The sequence below is a fragment of the Oryzias latipes genome, chromosome 17 (genome assembly GCF_053564925.1).
Source record: "Oryzias latipes strain Hd-rR chromosome 17, Olatipes_Hd-rR_3.1".
Taxonomy (NCBI): domain Eukaryota; kingdom Metazoa; phylum Chordata; class Actinopteri; order Beloniformes; family Adrianichthyidae; genus Oryzias; species Oryzias latipes.
Window position 1 is genome coordinate 15,228,066 of NC_136253.1, and position 24,973 is coordinate 15,253,038.

The following is a 24,973-nucleotide window of genomic DNA, read 5'->3' on the forward strand; positions in this document are numbered from 1 at the left end:
TCTCAATGGGACATTCCTGGTTAAAAAAAAAAGGTTAAATAAAAAAAACGGAGATGGTACAGATCTACTAGTACTTGGGGGTTGTGTTGGACTGCAAGCTGGACTGGACTACCAACACGGACCAGCTTTGCAAGAAGAGCCAGTCCAGGCTGTATTTCCAGAGGCTGCTCTCCTTTAACATCTGCACAAAATTGCTGCATATGTTTTATCAGTCAGTGGTGGAGAGTGCTCTCCTCTATGCTGCTGTGTGCTGGTGCAATACCAGCAAGAAGAACATCTGCAGGCTCAATAAGATCATCAAGAGGGTGAGCTTTGTGGTGGGTCTGAAGCTGGATCTTGTGAAGGAGGGGGCAAAGCAGAACACTCTGACCAGATTCATGGCCATCAAGATGAATCCCTCACATCCTCTACACAAGGCCTTCACCAGCAGGAGTACATTCTGCAATAGACTGCTGTCCCATTGCTGCTCCACAGACAGACTGAAGAAATCTTTTGTTCCTCGTGCCATCAGGTAATACAACTCTCTGGCCGAGCATCTAAGAAACAATAGCTTTTAATTCATTTAACCCAATGATTCTTAAATTATTTAATCGATTAATGATTGTCAGCAGACGGCTGTTTTAAAATTTCTTCAGGGATTATCAAAGACCCTATCTATCTATTTTTCTCTGATCAAACCCATTTGGAGCAGCAAAGCAGAAAAACATGACACTGAATTATATTTACGTTAATGTTACAATTATGATTTGTATCCATTATATGTAGTTTTTAATGGATGAATCATTGAAATGGAAAAAAAAAACAGCATTTTTCTCTAACTATATTATTGATTCTTACATTTAACAAAGTATGATGATGTTGATTTCCAAATTCATTCCAAACAACTTCATACTGTTGTTGCCAAAACAAAATATATGTGATAACCATGAAAAACTTTAGTCTTGAAGGGAAACAAGCTGTGAGCAAACATTCACTGCAAAAAAGAACTGCAGCTTCTTCAACTGGAACTCTTAAGCAAAATGACCATGAATGATCTGGATCAAGAAACCTTCTGCTGTTCCATCTGTCTGGATCTGCTGAAGGAGAAGACTTTTGATGTCTTCTTTTTCTCTTTCTGAAAGGTTTAACAGCCACATTCTCTAAAGTTCTCCTCTTCCTGATCTGCAGCTCCTCGTCTGTCATGATGGGCGTAACCAACAGGAAGAGAAGAAAGAAGCTGATTGGCTGAACTCCCAGTGAAAACACCTGATCAGAGTCAAACTGGTTTATGAGGAAGTGAAACTCTCACAGTCTTTGTGTCTGAGAAGAGAAATGGCGCAGAAAGGAGTTGATCTGGATCAAGAAACCTTCTGCTGTTCCATCTGTCTGGATCTGCTGAAGGATCCGGTGACTATTCCCTGTGGACACAGCTACTGCATGAAGTGTATTCAAGGATTCTGGGATGAAGAGAAGAAAATCCACAGCTGTCCTCAGTGCAGGAAGACCTTCATACCGAGCCCTGTTCTGGTGAAAAACTTCATGTTTGCTGCTTTAGTGGATCAGCTGAAGAAGACTGGACTCCAAGCTTCTCCTGCTGATCTCTGCAATGCTGGACCTGAAGATGTGGTCTGTGATGTCTGTACTGGAAGAAAACTGAAAGCCATCAAGTCCTGTTTGATCTGTCTGGCCTCTTACTGTGAGAAACACCTTCAGCCTCATTTGGATGCAGCTGCATTCAAGAAACACAAGCTGGTGGAACCCTCCAAGAACCTGCAGGAGAACATCTGCTCCCGTCATGATGAGGTGATGAAGATGTTCTGTCGCACTGATCAGAAGTGTATCTGTTATCTCTGCTCTGTAGATGAACATAGAGGCCACGACACAGTCTCAGCTGCAGCAGAAAGGACTGAGAGGCAGAGAGAGCTGGAGGAGAGTCAACAACAAATCCAGCAGAGAATCCAGGACAGAGAGAAGGAGGTGAAGCTGCTTCAACAGGAGGTGGAGGCCATCAATCACTCTGCTGATCAAACAGTGAAGGACAGTGAGAAGATCTTCACTGAGATGATCCGTCTCCTCCAGAAAAGAAGCTGTGATGTAAAGCAGCAGATCAGATCCCAGCAGCAAACTGAAGTGAGTCGAGTCAAAGATCTTCAGGAGGAGCTGGAGCAGGAGATTACTGAGCTGAAGAGGAGAGACGCTGAGCTGAAGCAGCTCTCACTCACAGAGGATCACAGCCAGTTTCTGCTCAACTACCCCTCACTGCCACCACTCAGTGAGTCCACACACTCATCCAGCATCAATGTCCGTCCTCTGAGATACTTTGAGGATGTGACAGCAGTTGTGTCAGAGCTCAGAGACAAACTGCAGGACATTTTGAGAGAGGAATGGACAAACATCTCACTGACAGTCAATTATGTGGACGTTTTACTGTCAGTACCAGAACCAGAACCAAAGAGCAGAGCTGACTTCTTCAAATATTCATGTGAAATCACACTGGATCCAAACACAGCATACAGAGAACTGTTACTGTCAGAGGAGAACAGAAAGGTGACAAGGATGGAAAAATCTCAGTCTTATTCCGATCATCCAGACAGATTCACTGATCGATTTCAGGTTCTGAGTAGAGAGAGTCTGACTGGACGTTGTTACTGGGAGGTGGAGTGGAGAGGAACAGAGGTCGATGTAGCAGTCGCATACAAGAACATCAGGAGATCTGGAAATGAAAGTTCATTTGTTCGTAATGACAAATCCTGGACATTATTTTGTTCTCGAAATATTTTCTTATTTTACCGGAACAGCACAAAAACCTCCATCTCAGCTCCTGGTTCCTCCAGAGTAGGAGTGTACCTGAATCACAGAGCAGGTGTTCTGTCTTTCTACAGCGTCTCTGAAAGCATGACTCTCCTCCACAGAGTCCAGACCACATTCACTCAGCCGCTCCATGCAGGACTGAGGTTGGGTTTTATTGGAAGCACAGCAGAGTTCTGTAAACTCAAATAGTTCCTGAAGTTCCTGAAAGAAGTGAGATGTTTGTGTTTAGTGATTTCTCTGCTTTGGATCATTTTGAACTAAACGTTTTAACTGTTAATATTCTGTGGAGTAATGTTTGTAGTCAGAAATAAAGAGAGAAATGAAAATGTGGATTTGAGACATTTTTGAACATGAATCTAAAAAGTTTTGAAGTAAAATCTGCTTTCTTGTTTCTTTGATCTTTGGGATTTTACTGTTTGAATTCAAATTTCACACAAATGTTTTGTTCATGTTTTTGTGTTGTTGTCATGTGAACTGAAGGAAGCTGCAACACAAATGGAATCAGTGACGTCACAATCAAAGACTTTCTCTGTTTGTTCTATTCAGAAACGACGAGAAGAAACTGAAGGAGAAGATTGTTTGTAGAAAGAAGAACATTTACAACTTTGTTTTCTGTCTTTTTGCTTTATTTGACATTTTATGATTGAACGTTGGTGTTTTCATTTCTTTGTTCTTCAGAGAAAAGTTGTTTCTGATCATTTGACAATAAAAACATCCTGATTCTTTTGTATTCATTCCAGAGCTTGAGTTAAATCTGATGAAGAAAAGTGGGAATAATATGAAGGAAGAACTGAGGCAGTTTTCCTAGAACTCCAGAAATGACAGAGTTCATGTTTACAGCAGAAACATTTCTGTCACTTCTCTGTTATGGCGGAATGTGAAAAGTTGTGGTTTTTGCCGCTCTGCAGCTCGTGCTATACTGAAAGAAGAACTTTATTTGCTGCTATCCAAAATGAAAATACAAGTGGAAGGAAGGAATAATGCCTAAAACAGCTAAAACTGGACAAGAAAAAACTGAAAAATCTTAACAACCCAAGTTAACCAAGTTTCGTCTTCGAGGGGAAGCGCAGAAGGCTAACGCTACCACTGACCAAATGGGGGAGACGGGTGAAGAGGAAAGCAGCAAGGGGGATAAAATATTGTTTGTTGTAACCTCCATGAAGACAGACTTCTCTACAAGGTTTGACAAACTTTTAATGGCAGTCGAAGACATGAAAAGGGAACTAAATGATTGCACTGAACGTGTGACACAAACGGAGGTGCGCATTTCCAACACGAAGCTTTGCAGGCCAAGATTAGCGCACTGGAAACAAAAGGAAAAGCTCTGGAGGACAAAGTCTTAGATTTGGAGTCAAGATCAAGGCGGAACAATTTAAGACTTGTCAACTTGCCAGAAGGAGCTGAAGGGCAGGACCTGTGCCTGTTCTTGGAAAAGTGGCTTCAAGAGGCGCTCGGCACCAAAAAGCTTCAGACTCCGCTGATCATAGAAAGAGCGCATCGAATCGGACCACGGAGAGACGGCAACACTCCACCTCTCGCTCTAATCATGAGATACCTCAACTATAAGGATAAGCTGGCTGTTGTCTCTGCGGCACGGGCCAAAAAGGATCTTCGCTATAAGGAGCAGCGGATCCGACTCTACCTGGACCTAGCGGCGGGAGTGCACCAGCTTCAGAAACAGTTCGACTCGGTTTGGGAGGATCTGCGCTGATTGGGGATAAAGCACAGAGTGATTCACCCATCAAAGTTACTGGTGACCTACGAGAGGAAGACGCTTGCTTTTAAAATGCAGACAGAGGCTCGAGAGTTTCTGTCCGTCCGCCCGCCCGCCCGTCTGTCTGATCTGTATCATCAGAAACACAGTCCCATCAGATTCGAGAAGAAAGGTGATTGAAGTGACTTTAAAAGTGTCAATGTTGTTAGTACCAGATGGGCCTGTCTGAGTTTTTCAAAAAGTGCTGATCTACTGGGACTTTCACCCACAATCATCTTTAGAGTTTACAGAGAACAGTCCCAAGAACAGCCAATGTTGGCCGAAATACCTTGTCGAAGTCAGAGGAGAATGGCCAGACTGGTTCAAGCTAGAAAGGCAACAGCCTACCTGAGTATTGTTGCTGATCATGTCCATCCCTTTATGACCACAGTACCATCTTCTGATGGCTACTTCCAGCAGGATAACATTCTATTTCATAAAGATGCAATCATCTCAGACTGGTTTCTTGAGATTGATAATGAGTTTACCAGATTCAAATGGCCTGCACAGTCACCAAATTTCATTCCAATGAAGCACCTTTGGGATGTGGAGATTGGCATAGTGTATGTGCAGCAGACAAATCTGCAGCAACTGCGTGATGTTACCTCCAGCTGATGAGGCCGCTGCTCTCCATAGCTTCTATAAGCTGATCATTTATCTGCTCCACCATGTGTGAGGAATCCACATCCAATTTCCCTGCCCTCAATCATACAGTTTTTAATTTTGGCTGCTTCTTGCTAGAAGTCAACAATCCAGATTCCAGAAGTCAACAATCCAGAACTGCCTGTGTAACCAATCAGATGGTGCTGTGGGTGGACCAATGATGTAGTGTCACAGCTGCATCTGATCCAAAAATTTTTTTTAAATGAACCTCATATTAGCTCATTGGATATAAAAAAAAAGGCAGATTTGGAGGAAAACACCAAATATTATCCACTTTATCAACTCGACTCAACTCAACTTTTAGTTGAATTTAACTGGATATGCACCATAGTTGGGTGTAAAAGTAGGCCTAAGGCTTGGTCTTGAGGGATTACTCACAGCAAAAAAAGAAAAAAGTCCTATATTTAGAGAAAATGCAAGCTAATTGAGAGGAACCCGGCTGCAGACAAGAGGACCTCTGACATCATCAGCCGGAAGCAGAAATGATACAATTTACCATAACCCTAACTGGAAAGACCGTAATTGCTTGGGTTCCAGGGTTTTTCAAGTATCATGGGGGCACGTCCAGTTCCGTTGGAGGATGTCTAATTGAGGACTTCTGGTTCTGGACATTGATGTCTGCAGCCAGGTCCTCTTGGGGCACTTTCTCATTCAATTTATTTCAATTCAATTTTATTTGTATAGCCCAAAATCACAACAACAGTCGTCTCGATGGGCTTCGAAGTAAAACATGAAATCAAAAGGATCACGAATACAAAGAGTTCAATAGAAAAATACTAAAATGAACTAACAAACTGACTAAGCTATACTGGCATCCCTGCCCTTAGACCCCCCTTCGCGGTAAGGAAAAACTCCCAAAAAAACCGGATTCCGGAAAAAACGAAGAAACCTCAGGGGTGCCCACATGAAGGAGGGATCCTCCCCCAGGACGGACAGGCGATTTACCAGAAATCTTAGAGAAGAATTAACTTATCTAAATCTACAACTACATATATAAAAGTCCAGCAGACGAGCTTCATCCAGCCGTGGTTATCGGGACAGTCAAAGGCGCGAGTCGAGCCGGAGACAGGAACCACAGCCAGGTGTAGGAGCAGGAGCAGAGACGAGGTACTCGGTCAGGTACAGAGCAGAGACGAGCCAGAGATGAGCCAGAGGCAGGATCCACAGCCAGGTGTAGGAGGGCGAGCAAAGGCGAGGTAAACGGTCAGGAACTGGAGCACGGATGAGCCAACTGGAGTCTGGAAGCACTTCCACTCCCCAGGAGGGGAGAGGGAAAGAGGGACAATACATGAATCGCACTGCACCAAACAGAGGCATGGAGAACTAAATGATAAATTATGATCAAGAATAGAGGAGAGGAAGGGTAGAAGTAAAAAAGGAAAGAGGACAGAACCCCAGTGTACCATAGTTACCCCAGCTTCAACTTCTAGCAGCCTTTTAAAAGAAATAGTTATTATTAAGTTTAATTTAAATAAACTAACATTAAGTTAAATAATCTCTGAATACTAACTAGTCTAACAATAAGCCTGTCCAAAGAGGAATGTTTTCAGTCTAGCTTTGAATGTAGAAACTGAGTCGGCCTCTCTTACATGAGCTGGGAGTTTATTCCATAAAACAGGGGCTTGGTGGCTAAACGCTCTACCTCCAACCGTACTTTTACTAATTCTAGGAACCACAAGCAGTCCTGCATTTTGCGAGCGAAGTGTTCTGATTGGTTGGTAAGGGACTATGAGGTCCTTAATATAGGACGGGGCCATTCCATGTAAGGCCTTATAGGTTAACAGGAGGATCTTGAACTTAATTCTAGAATCAACTGGGAGCCAATGGAGCGAAACTAACACAGGAGTGATGTGATCTCTTCTGCTGGTTCCAGCTAACAATCTAGCAGCTGCGTTCTGAACAAGCTGGAGACTTCTTAAGGAACTCTTAGGACACGCTGCTAACAAGGAGTTACAGTAATCCAGCCTCTCATGATGAACTCAAAAACAGCCTTCAAACACAAACAATGTACTTGAAAAGAAGATACATTATTGCTCATTGTTGCAGATTGCTTAAAAAATGTTTCTGCACAAAGATCTGTTGATTTTGTCTGAACCAAGTCTCCATTTCATGTTTTTGCAGGCTACCACCAACTCTGAAACTGAAACAGTCTGTGGATCTGTCACAGAAGCTTCTGGATGAACAAGTCTTTCTCTTGAAATGTTGCCTGTCAGGCATAGCTGTTATGGAAATGTTCTCACCGTGCACACTGGGGAAGGTTGAGCATAGTGTCACAGATGCATGTGAGGTTAGTTTCATGGTAAAAGTTAGAAAGTGTCAGTTTAGGAAAAAATAATAAAGATCATGTTCATTTTTAATGTAAATTGATTTTTGTGTGACATTTTTTTAATGAGGAGCAGTAATTTGTTAATGGTGTGGTACAGAAAAGGGTTTTTAATTAAAAACCTGAAGCTAACTTCATGGCACAGCTGAACACCAGAAGCTTTATCAGTTTAGTGTGTGAGCCTAAAGTGTTGCCTCTGCTGAATAAAGTTGCAATGTCTTCCGTTCAGTCTCTGAGAGAGTTTATCAGAGGAACTGCTGCTGCTGAAGAAATCTTCAGTTTGAAAAAACCATCGTCTATCAACCCCCACCAGGGTTACTGTGGGACCCAGGTTCTGCCCAGACATGCAGAATGTCACTTCCATGCAGATTATTTGATTGCCCAGTTACATCAAGAATTGGAGGAAACAAAGCTACAAATGGCCAAACAAAAACAACTCAAAGAGAAATTCATTAATGATGGAAAAGAGATCAAGCAGGAACTGGAGAGGCATCAAAATACGCCCATTCAGACGTCTTGAGCGCCGCCAAAATCTCTAACCAAGTTAGAAGCGACATCAAGCAGAGAAAAAAGTCTTAGTCTTAGGAAAGTCTTAGAGAGCAGCTGGATTCCAAAAGTCAACAATCCAGAACTGAGACTCTCCTGAGGGAAGAGATTGAAGATCTGAAGGCAGACCATAAAGCTCATATGTCAACCACCAGAAAGGAAGTTGAAGTCCTGCGTCAAGAGCTGGAACATGAGAATTCTGTTTTCTCACAAGAACTTTTGATGAAGCAGCAGATCATCAACAGCCTCAAAGCGGAGCAGAACATTTCACTCCAAACCACGGCCCAACAGATCGCCACCATGACCATTGCGACCTGCAAAACAGAGCTGAAGTTTCAGGCAGAGCTGCAGAGTCTGAAAGTTCAGCTTCAAGACAAAGAGAACCAAATCCATCAGCTGCTGGAAGAAAAATGTGTCCAGCAACAGCCTCCAGTCCCTGTGGTCACTGTGATCCAGACCACAGAGGACACTCAGGACGCCCACCCAGTCCAGGAGACCAGCCAGCACTTGGAAGATGGAGGTCTTCAGGTCATCAAAGAGGACTCTGAAGAACTTCCAGGAGCCAAGAGAAAGTCTCCATCATTCTGGAAAAGTGCAATATATTTTCTGGGCCTGACAAAATCCAAAAAGAACAAGAATTCAGCAAGTAAAGCTGCCTAAAAGAAGGACTCTGGATAAGAGCAAAGGCCAAAAGAAAACCCTCTACGTCTAATTCTCTAGATTTTATGTGTTGTTAAAATAGTTTGGCCAGTTTAGAGATTGTTTCATGTTTTGATTTAGTTTTTTAAATATTGTTTTGGTTTTTATAGCTGTTTTAAATGTTTTTAGTTACTTCTTCATTGATATTTGTTTAATAATGGTTATAGTAAATGTGTAAATGATATGAGGAATAAAAAAATGTTATCATTAAAATATGTTAGAAATGTTAATACTAAAACAAAGACCACAAAGATGGAGCCTCATCAGCTTCTGCTGAAGCAGGAGGAGAGAAGCAATCTGCTAATCTCTTGTAAGACCACAAAACTCAAAGCAAACAGTCCCTCAACCCACTTTGAGATTTCCCACGAAGAAGAAAGCAATTGAGACTAAAGCAGGTGAGAAATAACTATGCTCTGCTCATGCTTTAAGATTTGGTTTCTTTAATCCAACAAAAATAATCCCAAAATAAATGTCTTTCTTAATTAAAAAAAAAATCCAAATTGGATCATATTTTATGAAATAGTTCAGTCCTGGTTTTCAGTTGTTAAGATGAGACTTGTTCTGGGGTGTTCCAGCTTTTACGTCCTGCATCAGAGTCTCACTAATTCCACCCATGAGAATCAGTCTTTGGTTTGCAGTTAGGCCGCTGTGTGGTTGTCTGATGTGAAGCAAAATTGAAACAGTGTTTTATTGAGAGTCCCCTTACAGACTTCCGGTCTGCTCCATCCAGTCATAAAACAATGTTGTCTTCCAAATTTCTAATTTGAAACTAATTATGGTTAGGAAAAAGGAGTTTTCACATAAGACATGAACAAAGATGAAACTTTTTATATCAAAATATTTTATATAAAAATCTAAGATGATTTTTAAATACTAGTATCACTGAAGTTGTCATGTGACCTTTGCAGATCCATCACCAATGGGTTTCATAAGGTGTTTCTGTGGAGGGGAACAACTGGGACTGACTTCACTTTAGTTCATTAAGTTGATTTAGTTCAGGTAAAGTTGAACATATACATGGGTGGTCGAAGCAGACTGAGAGCAGTGCTGGTCCGCGGGGACCCCGCGGCCGTGAAAGAGGGCGCAGTGAGCGCTTCAGTCCACGTTTGCGGTGCAGTGAGATCCAGACGCCGTGCGCTGTAAAGCATGGGGCAGGCAAGACTTGTCTAACCTGTACATTCAGCGAGCCACAAGACCCCTGATCCATTCTGATGGATCCACTTGTAGACGACTGGATCCATGTCTTTTCCTCATCTGAGCTAACATCTTAATTATTATGCCATTTTTAACCAAAATCAAAAAACCTATGTCATTTTCTAGGACATAGTATCTGCAGAGCGGGAGGAATTCAGTATGTAGTTTTTACATTTTTTCACATCTTGATTCCTCAGATACATTTTTTCCAACAGTAAATTGTGCTGTTGTGCCGTTTGGTAGGGTTCAGCCTGCTAGTCCTCAGTGGAGTGATCACAGCTAACAGAAAACTTGAAATGCTGCTTTAATCAAAGTACCCATAATGCTACACTCTTTGTATCCTCAGATTAATGCGGTGATCAGAAAAAAAATCCTAAATATTTTATTCCTAGTTCAGAAACTCCATAAATGTCCAGTTTGAAGTGCAAAAATCTCAAACTAATACAGTAACATGAACAGAAACAGTAACAGAACACGTCTTGTTGCATTATAAAGTAGAAAAAAACACAGATAAGTCGCACTTGGACTATAAGTCGCATTTTGACGGGAAATTTATTTGACAGAATCTGAGACCAAGAACTAATAACTTGCACAACCTCATATGACACAATCATAGCAGACTGTTTATCTCATAATTTCACAGTAATTCTTTCTCAAACTTATTTATTTATTCCTTTCATGAAGCATCATTGAAAAACTAATACTCTGTTTTCATCCTGTATTTGTAGAATGTAGTCATTTTTATTGCATTTCTGAATTTATGAAACCATTGGAAAATAGAATATTGTGTTTTTAGCCTTCAATATCTTATTGTAAAAAAAAGTTTGCTGATTCTCTGAGTCACTTAACATACTCTTAACACTTAACATACTTCATACATCAAATTGACCCAGGAACATCATCTCTGTTCCTCACAAATGAACATAACAGGAGGGTTAACAATGTATTAATATTAATTTATTTCTAATATAAGTCGCTGCGGAATATAAGTCGCACCCCTTGCCAAACTATGAAAAAAAGGGCGACTCATAGTCCGGAAAATACAGTAAGCTTTTACTGTCCCTTCATTTTCTCTTTTTAGAAACAGTGCAGCATTTTCCACTTTTCTATTTTTTTCATGAGGTAAATTTGCTTGAGCAAATCTTTAGAAATTAACAAGGCAGAGCACTTCTAGGTGTTGGTGACATCCAGGCCTTTGGGGGGGAGAAATCATTGTCATTGTCCGTTATGGTCAAAATGGTTAGGCTTGTTTGTTTTCTTAAAGAGCTGTCCTACGAGGCAGTTCAGTTTGAATTTGGAACTGGCAGATGAATGTTGTTGTTTTGGCAGTGGTTTGGTTTCACTCCATGAGCCAGTCTGTGGACCAGCAGGAAGTGGAACCTGGACAAAGTGGTTCTGGTTCTTCCTCTAGTCCGTCTGCAGGTACTGGACAGAAAAGGCGTCCAGCTGAGCCTCTAACTCTGTCGCTCTGTTCCTGCAGACACAAGAAACACGAAAACTCATCTGTTTCTTTTAATCAATACATTCTGATGTGTGAGCCAAGCGCAGTGGGCGGAGCTTTTACCTGAAGGCTTTTGACTTCCTCTGGATGCTCTCCAGCCTCTGGATGGTGGAGCTCAGCTGCCGGATGCTTCCTTCCAGCTCGGCCTCATTCAGGTTAACTCTCTGACTCAGACGAATGAACGTTGAGGTCAGCTCCCTTATAAGGAGAACAAACTGTCATGGCGACGGTCCATGCTCAGTCAGACCCCAAGGAGGGCGGGGCTTACTTGTACACCTGCTGGCTGCAGGCGGAGCTTGTGACGGGTATGACAGCTCCCAAACTGTGAGCTGCGTGCTGCACAAACTGCTGCTTCAGAGCGCGCTCCCTGCTGGCGTCCGTCCAGGTGAGCCTCTCGTAAAGGTACAGGAGGCCGTACAGGGAAAAGGAGAGGGCGATAACACGCCAGCCCACAGAACGCCACACCTGCAGCAGAACACACCTGAGTCAAACATGTTTTATTGAGTCACACAAACATACAATAAAGCAGGGGTGTCAGAATCCAGGCCTCGAGGGCCGGTGTCCAACATGTTTTCCATTCAATATTGAAGCTCCTTATTGGCTAAGCACACCTGATCGAGGTAATCAGCAGCAAGATAAGGCAGGATTTCTGGAAAACCAGCAGCAAAACTTTTAAAGTTTCTTAATGATTTCAAAATCAATATCATGTCACATGACATGTTACTATGTTCACATTCAACCAAACTTTCAGTCAATAAATTTCAGGTTGTTGGGGTCCAGTAAATGACTGTCAGTAATTCTACATAGGGGAATTCACTGTGATTGGTTAGATGGATCAGTGGAAGGTTCTGCATATCATCAAGCAAAATGTGCATCCATTTTATCTGCATTAAGCAGCCTATGCAGGGAGTGCAACATGACAGATAAATCAAACCTCATTTATTTTAACTCAACATTTTTTCAGTTGTCATATAAAATTAAAACAATACATTCAATATTTAAATTCATTATGATGAAGCACAGTAAGTATCACTTTGCAGGTTTCTGACAATGATAATTGTCCGACAATCCATCAAGGAACAAGCCTTCATAATTTACTAAAGTCATACTAAAACATTTTGACCAATTTTTGACCATAGTGTACTACAGAAAACCGGTTATAGATCAGTAAAAACATCTACATTTTATAGATAAGGTGAACTTTCAGTTTTCACAGAGATCTTATGATCTTGATGGTCTTCTCACAACACATCACCATATGTTGTCATGTGGTGTCATACTTTGAGACAATATGACAGCCTTTTCAATTAGTTAGAATCAGTCAAACCGCCCTGTCTCTGTTTATATCAAGATGTGTAGATTTGATTTTTTGGATAGAGGAAACTCCAAGGTTCACTCACCAAACAACAGTTTTTAAAGCAGCTGCCTTAATGATACTGTTTCATAGGTGTTTATTCATTTATTTATTTACTTTTTTAAACAATAGCGCATCAGCTTTAATATGTGTCCAAAGTTTTGAATGTTTTCCTTCTTTTAGTGCAAAAATCAGAGATTGGTCCCTAAGAATCTAGTAGGAAATTTAATTTATTTCCCTTTGTCTTTCATCATCTTTGACTGGCTCGGTTCGTCAATGTGTCCAGGTTTTAAAGAAAAGAGGCGTGTCTTAGGAATCAAATCTGACAGTAAACTGTGACCAGCAAAGCTTGACCTACCACTCCACCAATTACCAGCACCGTCATAGATGCTCTGGAGGTGGCAGACACTAGCCGTTTTGCTACAGAAACCATCATCTCATCTTTGAAGACAGACCCTTCCTGGAGAGAGGAGGAGGAGGTCAGTATCTTCAGATAAAGGTCTGACTGTGAATCAGATGCTGTGTCAGCTTGCCTGGGACTTGCTGTCGAGGCCTCTCAGAGCACGCCTGGCATTGGCAGCTCCTATGAACCGGGTCACGAGGGCGGTCCACCCCAGAGAAAATTGGAAGTCAATGTTCTCCTGAAAGTCAGCACAGAGGGCGGCAAGACCAAGGTCATAGGTCAGCTCAAAGGAGGTATAGGGGACAGAGAGCTGGTCCTGAACAGATGATGACAGAAGGGGGCGCACACTGTCTGAGGGCAGAAGACACGTGGAGTCAGGTGCAGGAAAAGGGGTGGACTGAAGCAAGTCAAAGGGGCAGGCAGTACCAGTCATGTGTCTCTGAGCATCCTTGATGTCTCGATGGACTCCAGCAGAGCAGCGGTGCGCCAAAGAGGCCAGCAGCTGGTCCTGCAGGTGCTGAACCAGCTTCTGTACACAGCAGACATTCAGTACATCATGAAGACCTGCATTTCAGCAGATCCAAACAACACTTTCACATGTCCTTTGTCACAATAGCACACAAAGGACAATCAGAGTGATGGAAGGATGGAGCACCAAACTGAATTATAGTCAGACGCAAGTGGAAATAACACATTTTTAATTTGTAAAAATATCAAGGATTTTCTCAAAGTTTCTGGCAGTAAATCTAAAAAAAAATCACCTCTTGGGCTTTTGATCTCATATTTTAATCGTATATACTACATACAGATGTGTATGTAGTATATGGATATAGATTACTATCATGCCAGGAGAGTGGCCTTGGTTAATCTTTATTTGAAAAACAAATAATCTGGGTTCACCAGATAAACCAGCTATGCTCTGAGTTTGGTGAGTTTCACCTCCTGCTCCAAATGAGACTGCCGTATCCGAGTCCCTGATTTGTCAAAGTTTGTACTGGTTTAATTGGCAACATGCGTTCAATGGTCACATGTTTTGTACGTAGAGCCCAAAGACGGTTGTAAAAACGTGTGTAGCTAAAAATTTGACTTTTATACGCAGATGCCTGAAACGCACATATATAAACTTTACACATACTTTCATTGGAAGTTGTCGCTTGGATGCATGTTGCGTGTTGTGAACATAGCTTCAGACAAATCTCAAAAAATGAAGTCATGACTGAAATTTTCATGAAGCTGGGTTATTAGAGTTCAAAGGTTCCTCCCCCACACCTGAAGCTGCAAGTGTGTGTGTGCACGTGTCTTACAGCCTTGTAGAGCTCTAGAGTCTCTTTAGTTGGCTTGAAGTCGGCTCTAAACTCTTCCACCAGCACCGGAAGCAAGCGGATATGATCAGACAGCGCCGAGGCCACCTGAGCACAGAACGAATGTTGTTACTATGGAAACACTATCAAAAACCAAAGGGAGCATCAGGAACTGTTGCTGACAGACTCCACGAAAGGAAGATCTTGCAACTGCTAAGAAAAATCCATCCATATGGGTGGGACCACCGTCACTGAAGAGACTTTTTTGTACCCACATTTTTTAAACTGGTCTTGGGTTACTCTTCTCCAACAGTCAGGTTCAAGTCAGTAGACGCTGAAGTTATAAAAATCTTGAGAATTATTTTGTGAATTATCTTTTGGTTTAACAATGAGCACCAGCAATGTTGGTGGTCTAAAGCTAAAACGGTTACAGTTTCTCTTGCTGAACCACTCTAGTCTCTACCTAGAAGGATTAGCACACCTTGGCAGTGACTTCATCGCTGAGGATCTGGATCCTCTCCTTGATGCCGTTGGTCAAGCGATTCATCTGTCCTCGAACAAAGTCCAGCTGGTCCCGCTGCTCCTCACGCTCCTCCAGGCAGCAAATCCTGTCAGAAGTCAGGGTTCAGAGAAGCACACAGTAACTCAGCATTGTTCTGATGCTCACTTTCTGTCAGCTGATGCGATGTTGATAGCGTCCATCACAGCCTTGATGGCTTCTGTGATCTGGCACGCTCGGACAGTATGCTGCTCAAACTTGGTCCGGACCGCAGAATGGGAGATGAACTCCTGCAGAGACCAAGACTTTACTTTAGCCCAAACATCGAGCCAGTCTTTGGCTGGTCCAAAGGGAACCTTCTCAACCAAACGTGTGCTTCCGTACCTCAAACGTTCGCTCGAACCTCTGGAACTCTGTTAGCCGCTCATGGAAACCCTCTGCCAGAGCCCCCCCTGCAGAAAGACACAGACCAAGTTTACCTTTCATTCAGCAGAACTGCAAAAAGATTTCATAAATATCTTTCCACTAAAGTAAGAGGTCAAGTCTTAACCAAAGACAAACCAAAACCCCCCCCCCACAAAATAGCAAAGAAACAAAACAAAACAAGAAAGTAAGGATGGATGGCCGGCCGAATGGGGAAATAGACAGACACAAAAAGATATACAAGACAAATGCAGCCTCAAAAGAGGCACAAACCAGTGTCCTGCTTGTGCCTGTCCCAAGCCCAGTAGATGCAGAGGATGGCGTCAGGAAGAGAATTCCACATAAAACTTATAAGACATATCAAATAGATCAACGAAGAAGATAGATATATGGATAGATGAACTGATAAGATGATAGCTGGGCTTTCTATGCATTTAAGGGCCTCGGACACCCCAAACTCTCAGCACACTTGTCCCCCCATAATTTCTACCTGCACCCCATAGTGGGGCATGCTAAATCCACTCCAAGCCTGGCTCACTTTGTATCTGGCCAAGATTCATGTCATACTTCTACAGATAAAACTGACCTTTACTGAAGAATCTATACATGGTGCCCGAACTTTGGTTCAAAGAATCAGAGGCAGACGGTAGAAGGTTCCATCCTTCAGAGCCTACCAAAATCCACAAACCCCCCAGAATTTCCAGCCTTTAATCTGCACTTAAATGCTGATCAATCAGGAATCAGATCAATCTGAGAGTCAGACCCCCCCCCCCCACCCCCACTACATTCTGCCTCGATGTTACGTCTGACTGATGTGAAGATGGTTTTGGTATGAGACTGACCCTCACCTGTCTCACCTGTCTCGGGCATGCCCTGTGCTCGCTGCATCCTGGAGCTAAGAACCTCTTTGGCAGAGATGAAGAATATCCTCCCTGGAGCTTCGTTTGGCCCAACCACCCCCAGCTCCTCAGCCAGGAAGCCGACACACCGATCTAGGTGCTGTTTCCTCACCTGGACAGCAGGGCATCAACTTTGTTATCACAGTTTATCTAATTTCACACACCTCCGTTTGTCTAGTTACAGAAATTATTTTGAAATAATTCTCTAGTCGAATGTTTATTTTGCTTTTGGAGCAACCCCATCCTGTCCTGTGTCTACTTCACAACAAAACCCTCCTGTTTGTCAATGTGATAATCAAACCTCCTGGATGTAGTCAGGCTCAGTTACTGAGGCGTCCCAGCGGTTGTGCAGGATGAAGATGTTTGGTTTAGAGATCCTCTCACTGACTTTGTGGAAGAAAAGTTTCTCCTGCAGACAGAAAGGGAACTTTGAGGCGTTTTCACGAGAGACAAACACAGACTATGTTGTCTCCTTACTGTGTTCATGAGCGTTGACTCTGCGTTTCCCACCAGAACAAAGACGTCTGCATCCAAACAGAACTTATCGATCCAGCTGTCCAGCTCCAGGGTGACGTCTGTCCCAGGACTGCTCATAAGAAGCAAGAAACAATCCACAGGCTTAGGTCACACGGGACACATGTCAGGTATCCAGCCAGACCACCCAGTAAAAGATAACTTGCTGCATAAATATATAATTTTAAAAAATCAAGATCCCATCTGACATTTTCTGGCTGGAACTTGACAGATGGTGGTTTCTGCCCTCCAGGGGGCGCTGGATTATTTGTGATGTCAATCAAACCTATTCATTTCTCTGTTCACCCATTGCCATCATATTGGCAGGAAATTACATCACAGAACCCTGGCTTTGTCTCTGTTGGGACATGCCCAGTAAGGCAGTTTGGTAATTAATTACTTTACCTGTCAATCAAAAGACAACGCATCAGTTAGTGCTGCCATTTGATGTCAGATAAATAATAAATGTGAGGTTCACAAAAACTACAGGGAATTTCCATAAAATAATCAATTTAACCAGAGAGGGTGAACATGTTATAGCATTGTAAAATTGGACAGTTTGACACTATTGATTTAGACTGAGAGAACCCAGTTGTTGATTGCTGAATTGATCCGGCTCCAGTTTCTTTTATTGATTTTTTTTATACATTGTTTTATTTTATATTATTTTGACAAGTTGATTCTTGGTTATAAAAAAAAATTTAAAAAAACATTCCTGAATCCTCCTACAGTTCATTTGCAGAATTCAGAAATAGAATTGGTAGAAGAAATATGCCATAACAGAGATGTGATGCTTCTGTCAGAGAGGCCGCTGTCTCCTTCGGAACACGTCTGCTCTGTGTTGTCTCACTGATGTGGCTGTCATGCCTCTGGTCTTCATGCATCTGGTCTTCATGCATGTTTAGCTGTGTGCAGGTGGGAAGGAAAGGGGAATCACCTGTCCATGAGCACCAGGTCATTTCTCAGCAGAGCACATCGGCTTTTGGGCCAGAACACCTTCACCAGGCAGCTGGAGTCCAGTGTGGGGTCCATGTGAAGGGCATGAGCCAGCTGGTTGACAGTCTGAGGAGGGAGTGAAGGTGAGATTTCAGCAGAGAACAGGCGATAAAAGCATGGCGGTTGCCATACACTGATGCTCCGCCTCTCTTCTGACGCCTCAGAGGTCAAGTAGGCCTCATCTCCATCCGTCCCCTCCACACTCAGGAAACAGTTGGTGGTGTGTCCGATTCCGCTGGGTAGCACGCGGTCCCTGAGCATGGCATTAATCACAGTGCTCTTTCCATTACTCGTCCTGAGATCACAAAAACACTATTATTGTTGTCATCATCATAAAAAAAAATTAAAAAATTAGATCACTTAAATAGCTTAGCTAGTAGCTATAGCAAAATGACATACAAAAAGTATGTGGGAGCCGGATGACAATTATTTTTTAACAACTTTTTTACTCGTGTGCAACCATTGAAACACGAGTTCCTAGAGTTCAATCATCTGTTACTATGGCAACAATTAAGGCACAACCATTACCTGTATAATAAAACTGGACTAAGAGACCTCTCACTGCTGGAGTTCCGAGAAGTACACAGCAGTTCCAAGAAGCCAAAATCCTTTCCATAGACTTCTATATAGAAATAAACAGCTTTTCATTCTATTGGTCTGAATAACCATTCTTGCTCTGATACCTTTCTTAAATATCTTTTTATTGTTCACCTTTCGGCAGATCCCATCAGGGGTCGCTACAGGGAATCAGCACAGGTGGTTTTTAGACCAAATGCCCTTCCTGACAAAACCCTCTTTTTTCAAGACACAGGAAGACCCAGATATGCAGCAGCGCAAAAACCTGTGTATATAACTATATATTGTTGTGCTTATTTTAATGAAACAGTGGATAAAACCTTGTGTTTGTGTTTAACACAATTTCAGGTGTGTTGTTTTTGTGAAGGAAATCAGAGGAACCAAAAGAGCAGGACTCATGACAGGTGTCCGCTGATGGATTAAGGTTTAAAGGTGAAGTCCGGACGATAATGAAAGGATTTCCGCAGATGTTCAGGAGCTGAAGTTTCCTCCTGAAGAGGAGCGCTCATCCTTGTCTGAGCCTCAGTTTAGTCACCCCAACCTTCCACAGTTTATTCAAAAAGAGCATCAGAATTGTTCACCCGAGGAAGAACAATTTTCTGCAGTATCATGAAGGAGGTCATCAGTACTGACTGTTTAGCGCTGAATTACAGTATTTAACTGCTGTCAAAGATGGAATTTGCAGCTTAAAAAGAAAGACTCCCATTGATGACAATAAACCATGGATGCTCCTCAGAGCGGATGGTTTTCTGAAGATGGTGGGATGTAAAAATAGAAATATTTGTTTATCAGACTGCAGAGAAACGTATCAATGCCTCTCTGAGTTTCACAGGAAAGCTCTCTGTATCATGTAACTGTCGTTGCATCACTGGTTTCCACGGAAACAGTCCGAGCGTTCCTTGCATCAACGGTTTCCGAAGCTGCAGCTACACTACATTCTCAGATAAGTTTATCTGAAGCTGCAGTTTGTTCCCGTCTGCTGGCTCGTCGTAATCTGCAGCTAAACACCAGCAGCTGCTGAATCTGAGCCCACAATACCACAGGAGAGGTCACCGCAGCAGCACTCAGTGCACATACATGCACTTTCACCATTTGAGCACAAAAACAAGAACTACAACAGACTAAATCTCAGCGTTCCAAAATCTGTTTGGAGACTAATTCCAACAGAAACCAGGAAGATGTCAATACAAACTCAGACAAGACCGAAGTTATTGTTTTTGGCCCACAGAAACAAAGAGAAATTGTCAGCAGCTACCTTCATTCTCTGTCTCTTAAACCCTCAAATCAAGTCAGAAATCTAGGGGTAATCATGGACTCTGACCTGAACTTTAACAGCCATATCAAGTCAGTAACATCAGCGGCATTTTACCATCTGAAAAACATTGCCAAAATCCAAAACATAGTGTCAAAGCCAGACCTGGAGATACTTATCCATGCATTTGTCTCCAGTAGGTTAGACTACTGTAACGGCCTGCTCACCGGCCTGTCCAAACGAGCTGTAAAACAGCTTCAGTACATCCAGAATGCTGCTGCTCGAGTCCTGACCAGAACCAGGAAGTATGATCACATTAGTCCTGTGCTCAGGTCTCTGCACTGGCTCCCTGTACCTCAAAGAATAGACTTCAAAGCAGCTCTGCTTGTGTACAAGTCTCTCCATGGCCGTACACCAAAGTACATCTCTGACATGTTAGTGCCATATGAACCATCTCGTACTCTGAGGACCTCAGGGGCCGGCCTCCTGTTGATTCCCAGAGTCAGAACTAAACAAGGGGAATCAGCGTTTCAATATTCTGCAGCTAAAATCTGGAACAGCCTCCCTGAAGGCGTAAGACAGGCCTCTTCTGTGTTCATGTTCAAATCTAGACTTAAAACATTTCTGTTTAGCCGTGTATATGACTGAAAGGTCCTATCTGCACTTTTCCTTCCTTCCTTTCTTTTTAAATCTTTTTTTTTCTTCTTTTCTTTTAAAGTAAATTTTATGTTGATTATTTCTATGATGTATTGTGATTTTAATGCATTTTTCTGTTTTGTGAAGCACCTTGAATTACTTTGTGTACGAATTGTGCTATACAAATAAACTTGCCTTGCCTTGCCTTACATCTTTGGATTATGTTTAAAAGCTAAAGCTGCAACTGCACAATCCAACTGTACCAGAGTTCTCTTTTGCTGTGGTCCGTCTGCAAACAACCTTGTGTTATTAAGACAGATCATTGTATGAAACACACTTTTTGCTCTTGAACACCTTTTTCCATGTGTTCATAAGCCCTCCTTCTTTCATTTATTGGTGAATGGTAAGCCAATGTAAAGAGCACATACTGCCACCTACTGTATGTGGGAAAGTAGCCATGCTCAGGCACAAATTGTGGACAATGTGAGGCTGGACATACATGGAAACAAATCTTGATCTATCACAGACCGACACACATGGGCTATACCCTGAAAATATCCAAACTGAAACACAAATGTGCTGAGCCACAACAAAATACACTCATCATTAATTTTCTCAACAAATGCTGCTTCAATCAGGCGATTTGATTATTTTAAAGTGGCATCCATAAGCCCGAACTCTGATGGAATTTCAGCTTCACACCATCAGAAGACTGGATCCAAACAGCTGTTGGAAAATCACCATGGAAACCTTCAGAACTACAGCGCATCCGGATTCATTCTGCTACCTTTTACGTTTGCAGTCAGAGTAAAGAATAGTTCTGGCGTTTTCTGAATCTGGCTCTTACCTGCCAAAGAAAGCCACCTTCATGTGCCTCCGGAGGAGAACATCTCTGATGGTGTACAGTTTGGTGGCACAGCTCTGCATCTCCAAGCTCTGCTCCTCTACAGCCACCATGTCATCCTTTTGCAAGGCTGCTGACATCCCATAAAAACCAGAGACAATTGTGAGACCACAAAACACTTAAAAAGTTGTTAATTCAAGATTTGTGTTCATGTTTTTCAGGCTTTTTTTGTGAAAGATCATGATGTTTGTGAAACACAATAGCCTGATGTCCACCTCAACTCTTCTGAGTCTCTGTTAAATATTTAGCCTGTGTGCTGTTAATCTGAAATGAAATTATGTGATTTATATTAAAGCTGAGGAAGCATTAATACAAACTCTTCAGCCTCCAGCAGCTACATATAGAGGACATTACCATGCAGACAGTTTCTGACTCTGATAAATATTTGAAACTCCCCAAAAAGTCTACATTTTTTCTTTTCTTGTGTTCTGTGAATTTTCTTTTGTCTTCAGCAGATCTTTGTGGTTCTGTCTGCATTTCAGTTTTTATGTTTGGTTCCGCTGCTGTTCTGTGTTCTGGATCTTCTTTTTTAGCCGACACCCATTTCAGTTTTTTTAGGTGATATATAGATAGACATCTTCTATCTCTGTGGCTGTGAAGAAAGGTTTCTCTCAGTTTTTTGGCTTGATTCCACAATAAATCAAGTCAGATTCTAAACTTAAAGGTTCTCTTCTTTCATTTTTATTTCAGGTGTGAGAGGAGTGTCATTTTACCCTTTGCAATTGTGGAGTTATATAGTTTCAAAGCAACAACTTAAGATGTTAAATCAACTAAGGTCTGGAGATTTATACTTGCTAGAGTGGAGCTGAAAAGGTGTGAGAGTGTATTTCTAACCATCCACGAAGGCAGATCCATCCTTGACAAAGTCCAGCAGCTGATCAAAGATGGAAGTGATAGATCGCTTTGCTACGCCGAAACGCTGTAGAGGAGATGGACCTTCTGCATCCATGACACCTGCACAAATATGAACAATCTTTAATCTTTATCAGGTGTTTAATCATCGTTATTTCACTAAAGGAAAAATTAACTGTTGAAAAACCTACGTAAATGCTTGAGTACTACGGTAAGTTGAATAAGAGTATAGGTAAAATTAGTCTTTGGAACACAAGGATATTTCTAAAATGTTACTTGAGTATTAAAAATGTAACTTAATACTTAATGCCTCTTTTTGTTGTTTATGAAATATGATGGGAAAAAAGTAACATAGGTAGATGGGTTAAATTAACAAAATAAACAGTGAGAAGACGTGACAGAAATTAAAGTCAGTATGGTAGTCATTAATCAAGGTCTCCTTAATTTTATCCAACAAAACAATGTTACAATATTATTACTATTTTTGTAACTTACTACAGAAATGTTATGAAAATGCAATGCAGGCAAACAGAGGCATGACAGAGACATGGTGAAAAGGGGCAGAAGCTTTACAGCAGCATAACAGTGGGTTAATAGAGATAAAATAAAGGTGTATCGTTGTTGCAACAGCAGGGTAACAGAGGTTTAACAGAGGTGTTATCGAGATGTAACAGAGAAAAAAATAGATGTGTATCAGTGGCGTAACAACAGTGTAACATAAGTGCTATGGAGATGTAACAGAGGTGCTATAGAAATCTCACCATTGACTTTATACACAGAAATCTGGACTGAGTGACTCCTTACCTCCTGATGTTCCAAACAGGAAGTACCCTATGGTCCTAAAAAAACGAAATCCCATAGACTCCTACTGAGTAATACACAACTGTTACTCTGTCTTCTTATTTTTCAGAATTCCCATTACATCTTTAAAAAATGTTCTTGCTAATCCTAATTTTTTTTCCATGACATTTTTGCTGTAGCCAGCAATTCAAGGTATAAACTGTTCAATCACTCAATAAAAGTGGGTGGCCTCGCTTTAAACATTCTAAGCATTTGACTGACAGATTCTCCTGCTTTTAGTGGAAGGGGTGTGGCCTTCTAACATGCTTTACTACTGACTATGAATGGTCGCCATAGAAAGGTTGACTAAGACCGACACGGCCGAATCACAGCCTACTGAAGATGTCTGGTTCTGACACGATGACGGGTTACAGCGGAACAATGAAGACTGAATTAACTTCATTTGGTTGGAACTGAAAGTTGGTCCATTTTTAAGGGTGACATCACAGTCGCTCCGTCTAGTTCTCTATAAACAGTCAATGCATGTAACAGAGGTATAATAGAGCTATGACAGAGATGAAATGGATGTGTATCTGTGTACTAACGAGTGTAACAAGTGTATTAGATGTGTAACAAAAGAGTAATAGAGATGAAACAGGCGTGTAAGATTATGGAAAAAATGTTATATATAAAAGAAATTAAACAAGGGTATCAGTATCAGTGGCATAACAGTGGCATAACAGCCCAACGGTGTAAGAGATGTAACAAAAGTAAAATAAAGGAATATCTATGGCACTAATGCAGCATAGCAGAGGTTTAACAGAGATGTAGTAGATGTAACAGAAGCAACACAGAAGTATAGCAGTGGTATAACAGATGTGTAACACAGGTTTAACAAATGCAACAAAAGAGTACGGCAGGCACACAAACACACATCTGATTTGAACAAGTTAAATGTTTTTATGACTTCTGTTAATCTTGAAAAGCTAAACAATTAGCTTGACTTGGGCCTGCTGGTAGGTGTTCATCTGGTTGTGGCATGTTCCTGATTCCAATACTATTTCAGAATGTGTTCTAAATCAGATGAAATTGCATAAACTCACAGAATGGCTGCAGGTTCAAGGGTCAGCTAGGTTTTCCGAGATCCTCGTTGTCAAATCACTACCTCTGCCCGTCATCCTTCAGAAACACAATCTCTGAACTGATCCTCTGTACTGCAGCTAAGCTTAGTTTGTGTGCGTATGGGTGCACTCTGATCCTCTTAGCTGAACCCAGCCTGCAGCCACCTGTCTGCTCTCAGGTGAGTCCGAGCTTCTTCACTCCTGTCTGTTCTCACCATAGACATTTATACACCAGATAGGAAATCTCTGACGCCGACTGGTTTGCTCCACCAATACAAGTACATGTCAAGAATTGGTATTTTTGTAAAAGTTCAATATTTTTGTCAGTCAGATTAAAAGTTTAAACTAAAATTAGTGATGTATTTTTATAATCATCCATCCATTCTCTAAACCCGTTTTGTTCCAGCCACTTGTGGACCAAAGCAGGGGACACCCTGGACAGGTCGCCAGTCTGTCCCAGGGCCATAATCAAGCACCCATACACACTCGCGTTCTCACCAAGGGACAATTTTGAGTAACCAATTAACCAATGAAGCATGTTGGACAGTGGAAGGAAGCCAAAGGCCTTTGGAGAAAACCCACGCATGCACAGATAGAACATACAAACTCCACACAGAAATGTTATAATCATTACACACATAAAAAATAAACATTTTTCTTGTAAGGTTAATGGTTTTTACTTGCAAGTTGGGAAAATCCAAAATTCATTGTCAAAAAAATGTTTTAAAAAATGCAATGCTAGAAGCTCATGGGGTCAGACTGCAAACAGCCAATTCACTCATGCCAGATGCAAAGGTTTCCTGAGCCTTTAAACTGTCTCTCATTCTGGGTCATTAGCCACACAACCATGGCAAAAACTGCTGACTTAGCAAACTAGACATATGGGCCACAAATGTGGCATTTATAGTGTCAAGCTATTTCTGATTAATGTAGTTAATATGGATATCTAACAGGAAACGTCAGAAAACATCACGTTGACAGGCTGCTATGGAAAT

At 41.8% G+C, this 24,973-nt stretch overlaps 2 protein-coding genes across 2 annotated transcripts; one reads left to right on the forward strand and one right to left on the reverse strand.

Annotated features, from left to right (window-relative positions):
• Window positions 1-940: 940 nt before the first annotated feature.
• On the forward strand, window positions 941-3,524 carry LOC101173009 (tripartite motif-containing protein 16). The gene has a single exon (XM_004078776.5). The coding sequence runs from the start codon at window positions 1,312-1,314 to the stop codon at window positions 2,977-2,979; it is 1,668 nt and encodes a 555-aa protein (XP_004078824.2). The 5' UTR covers window positions 941-1,311; the 3' UTR covers window positions 2,980-3,524.
• Window positions 3,525-10,939: 7,415 nt separating this feature from the next.
• mfn1a (mitofusin 1a) lies at window positions 10,940-24,069 on the reverse strand. Its single transcript, XM_078934587.1, is given in 18 exon segments — window positions 10,940-11,442; window positions 11,533-11,667; window positions 11,738-11,934; window positions 13,182-13,362; window positions 13,364-13,577; window positions 13,653-13,755; window positions 14,531-14,635; window positions 15,009-15,135; window positions 15,195-15,316; window positions 15,411-15,478; window positions 16,307-16,460; window positions 16,650-16,757; window positions 16,826-16,934; window positions 17,799-17,923; window positions 17,990-18,152; window positions 21,169-21,295; window positions 22,060-22,179; window positions 23,961-24,069. Coding segments are annotated over 17 exon segments (2,220 nt in total). The 5' UTR covers window positions 22,175-22,179; window positions 23,961-24,069; the 3' UTR covers window positions 10,940-11,375.
• Window positions 24,070-24,973: the final 904 nt, after the last annotated feature.

What these genes read in the sequence shown, in the direction of transcription:
- LOC101173009 (XM_004078776.5), top strand. Translation starts at nt 1,312, where the DNA reads ATGGCGCAGAAAGGAGTTGATCTGGATCAAGAAACCTTCTGCTGTTCC.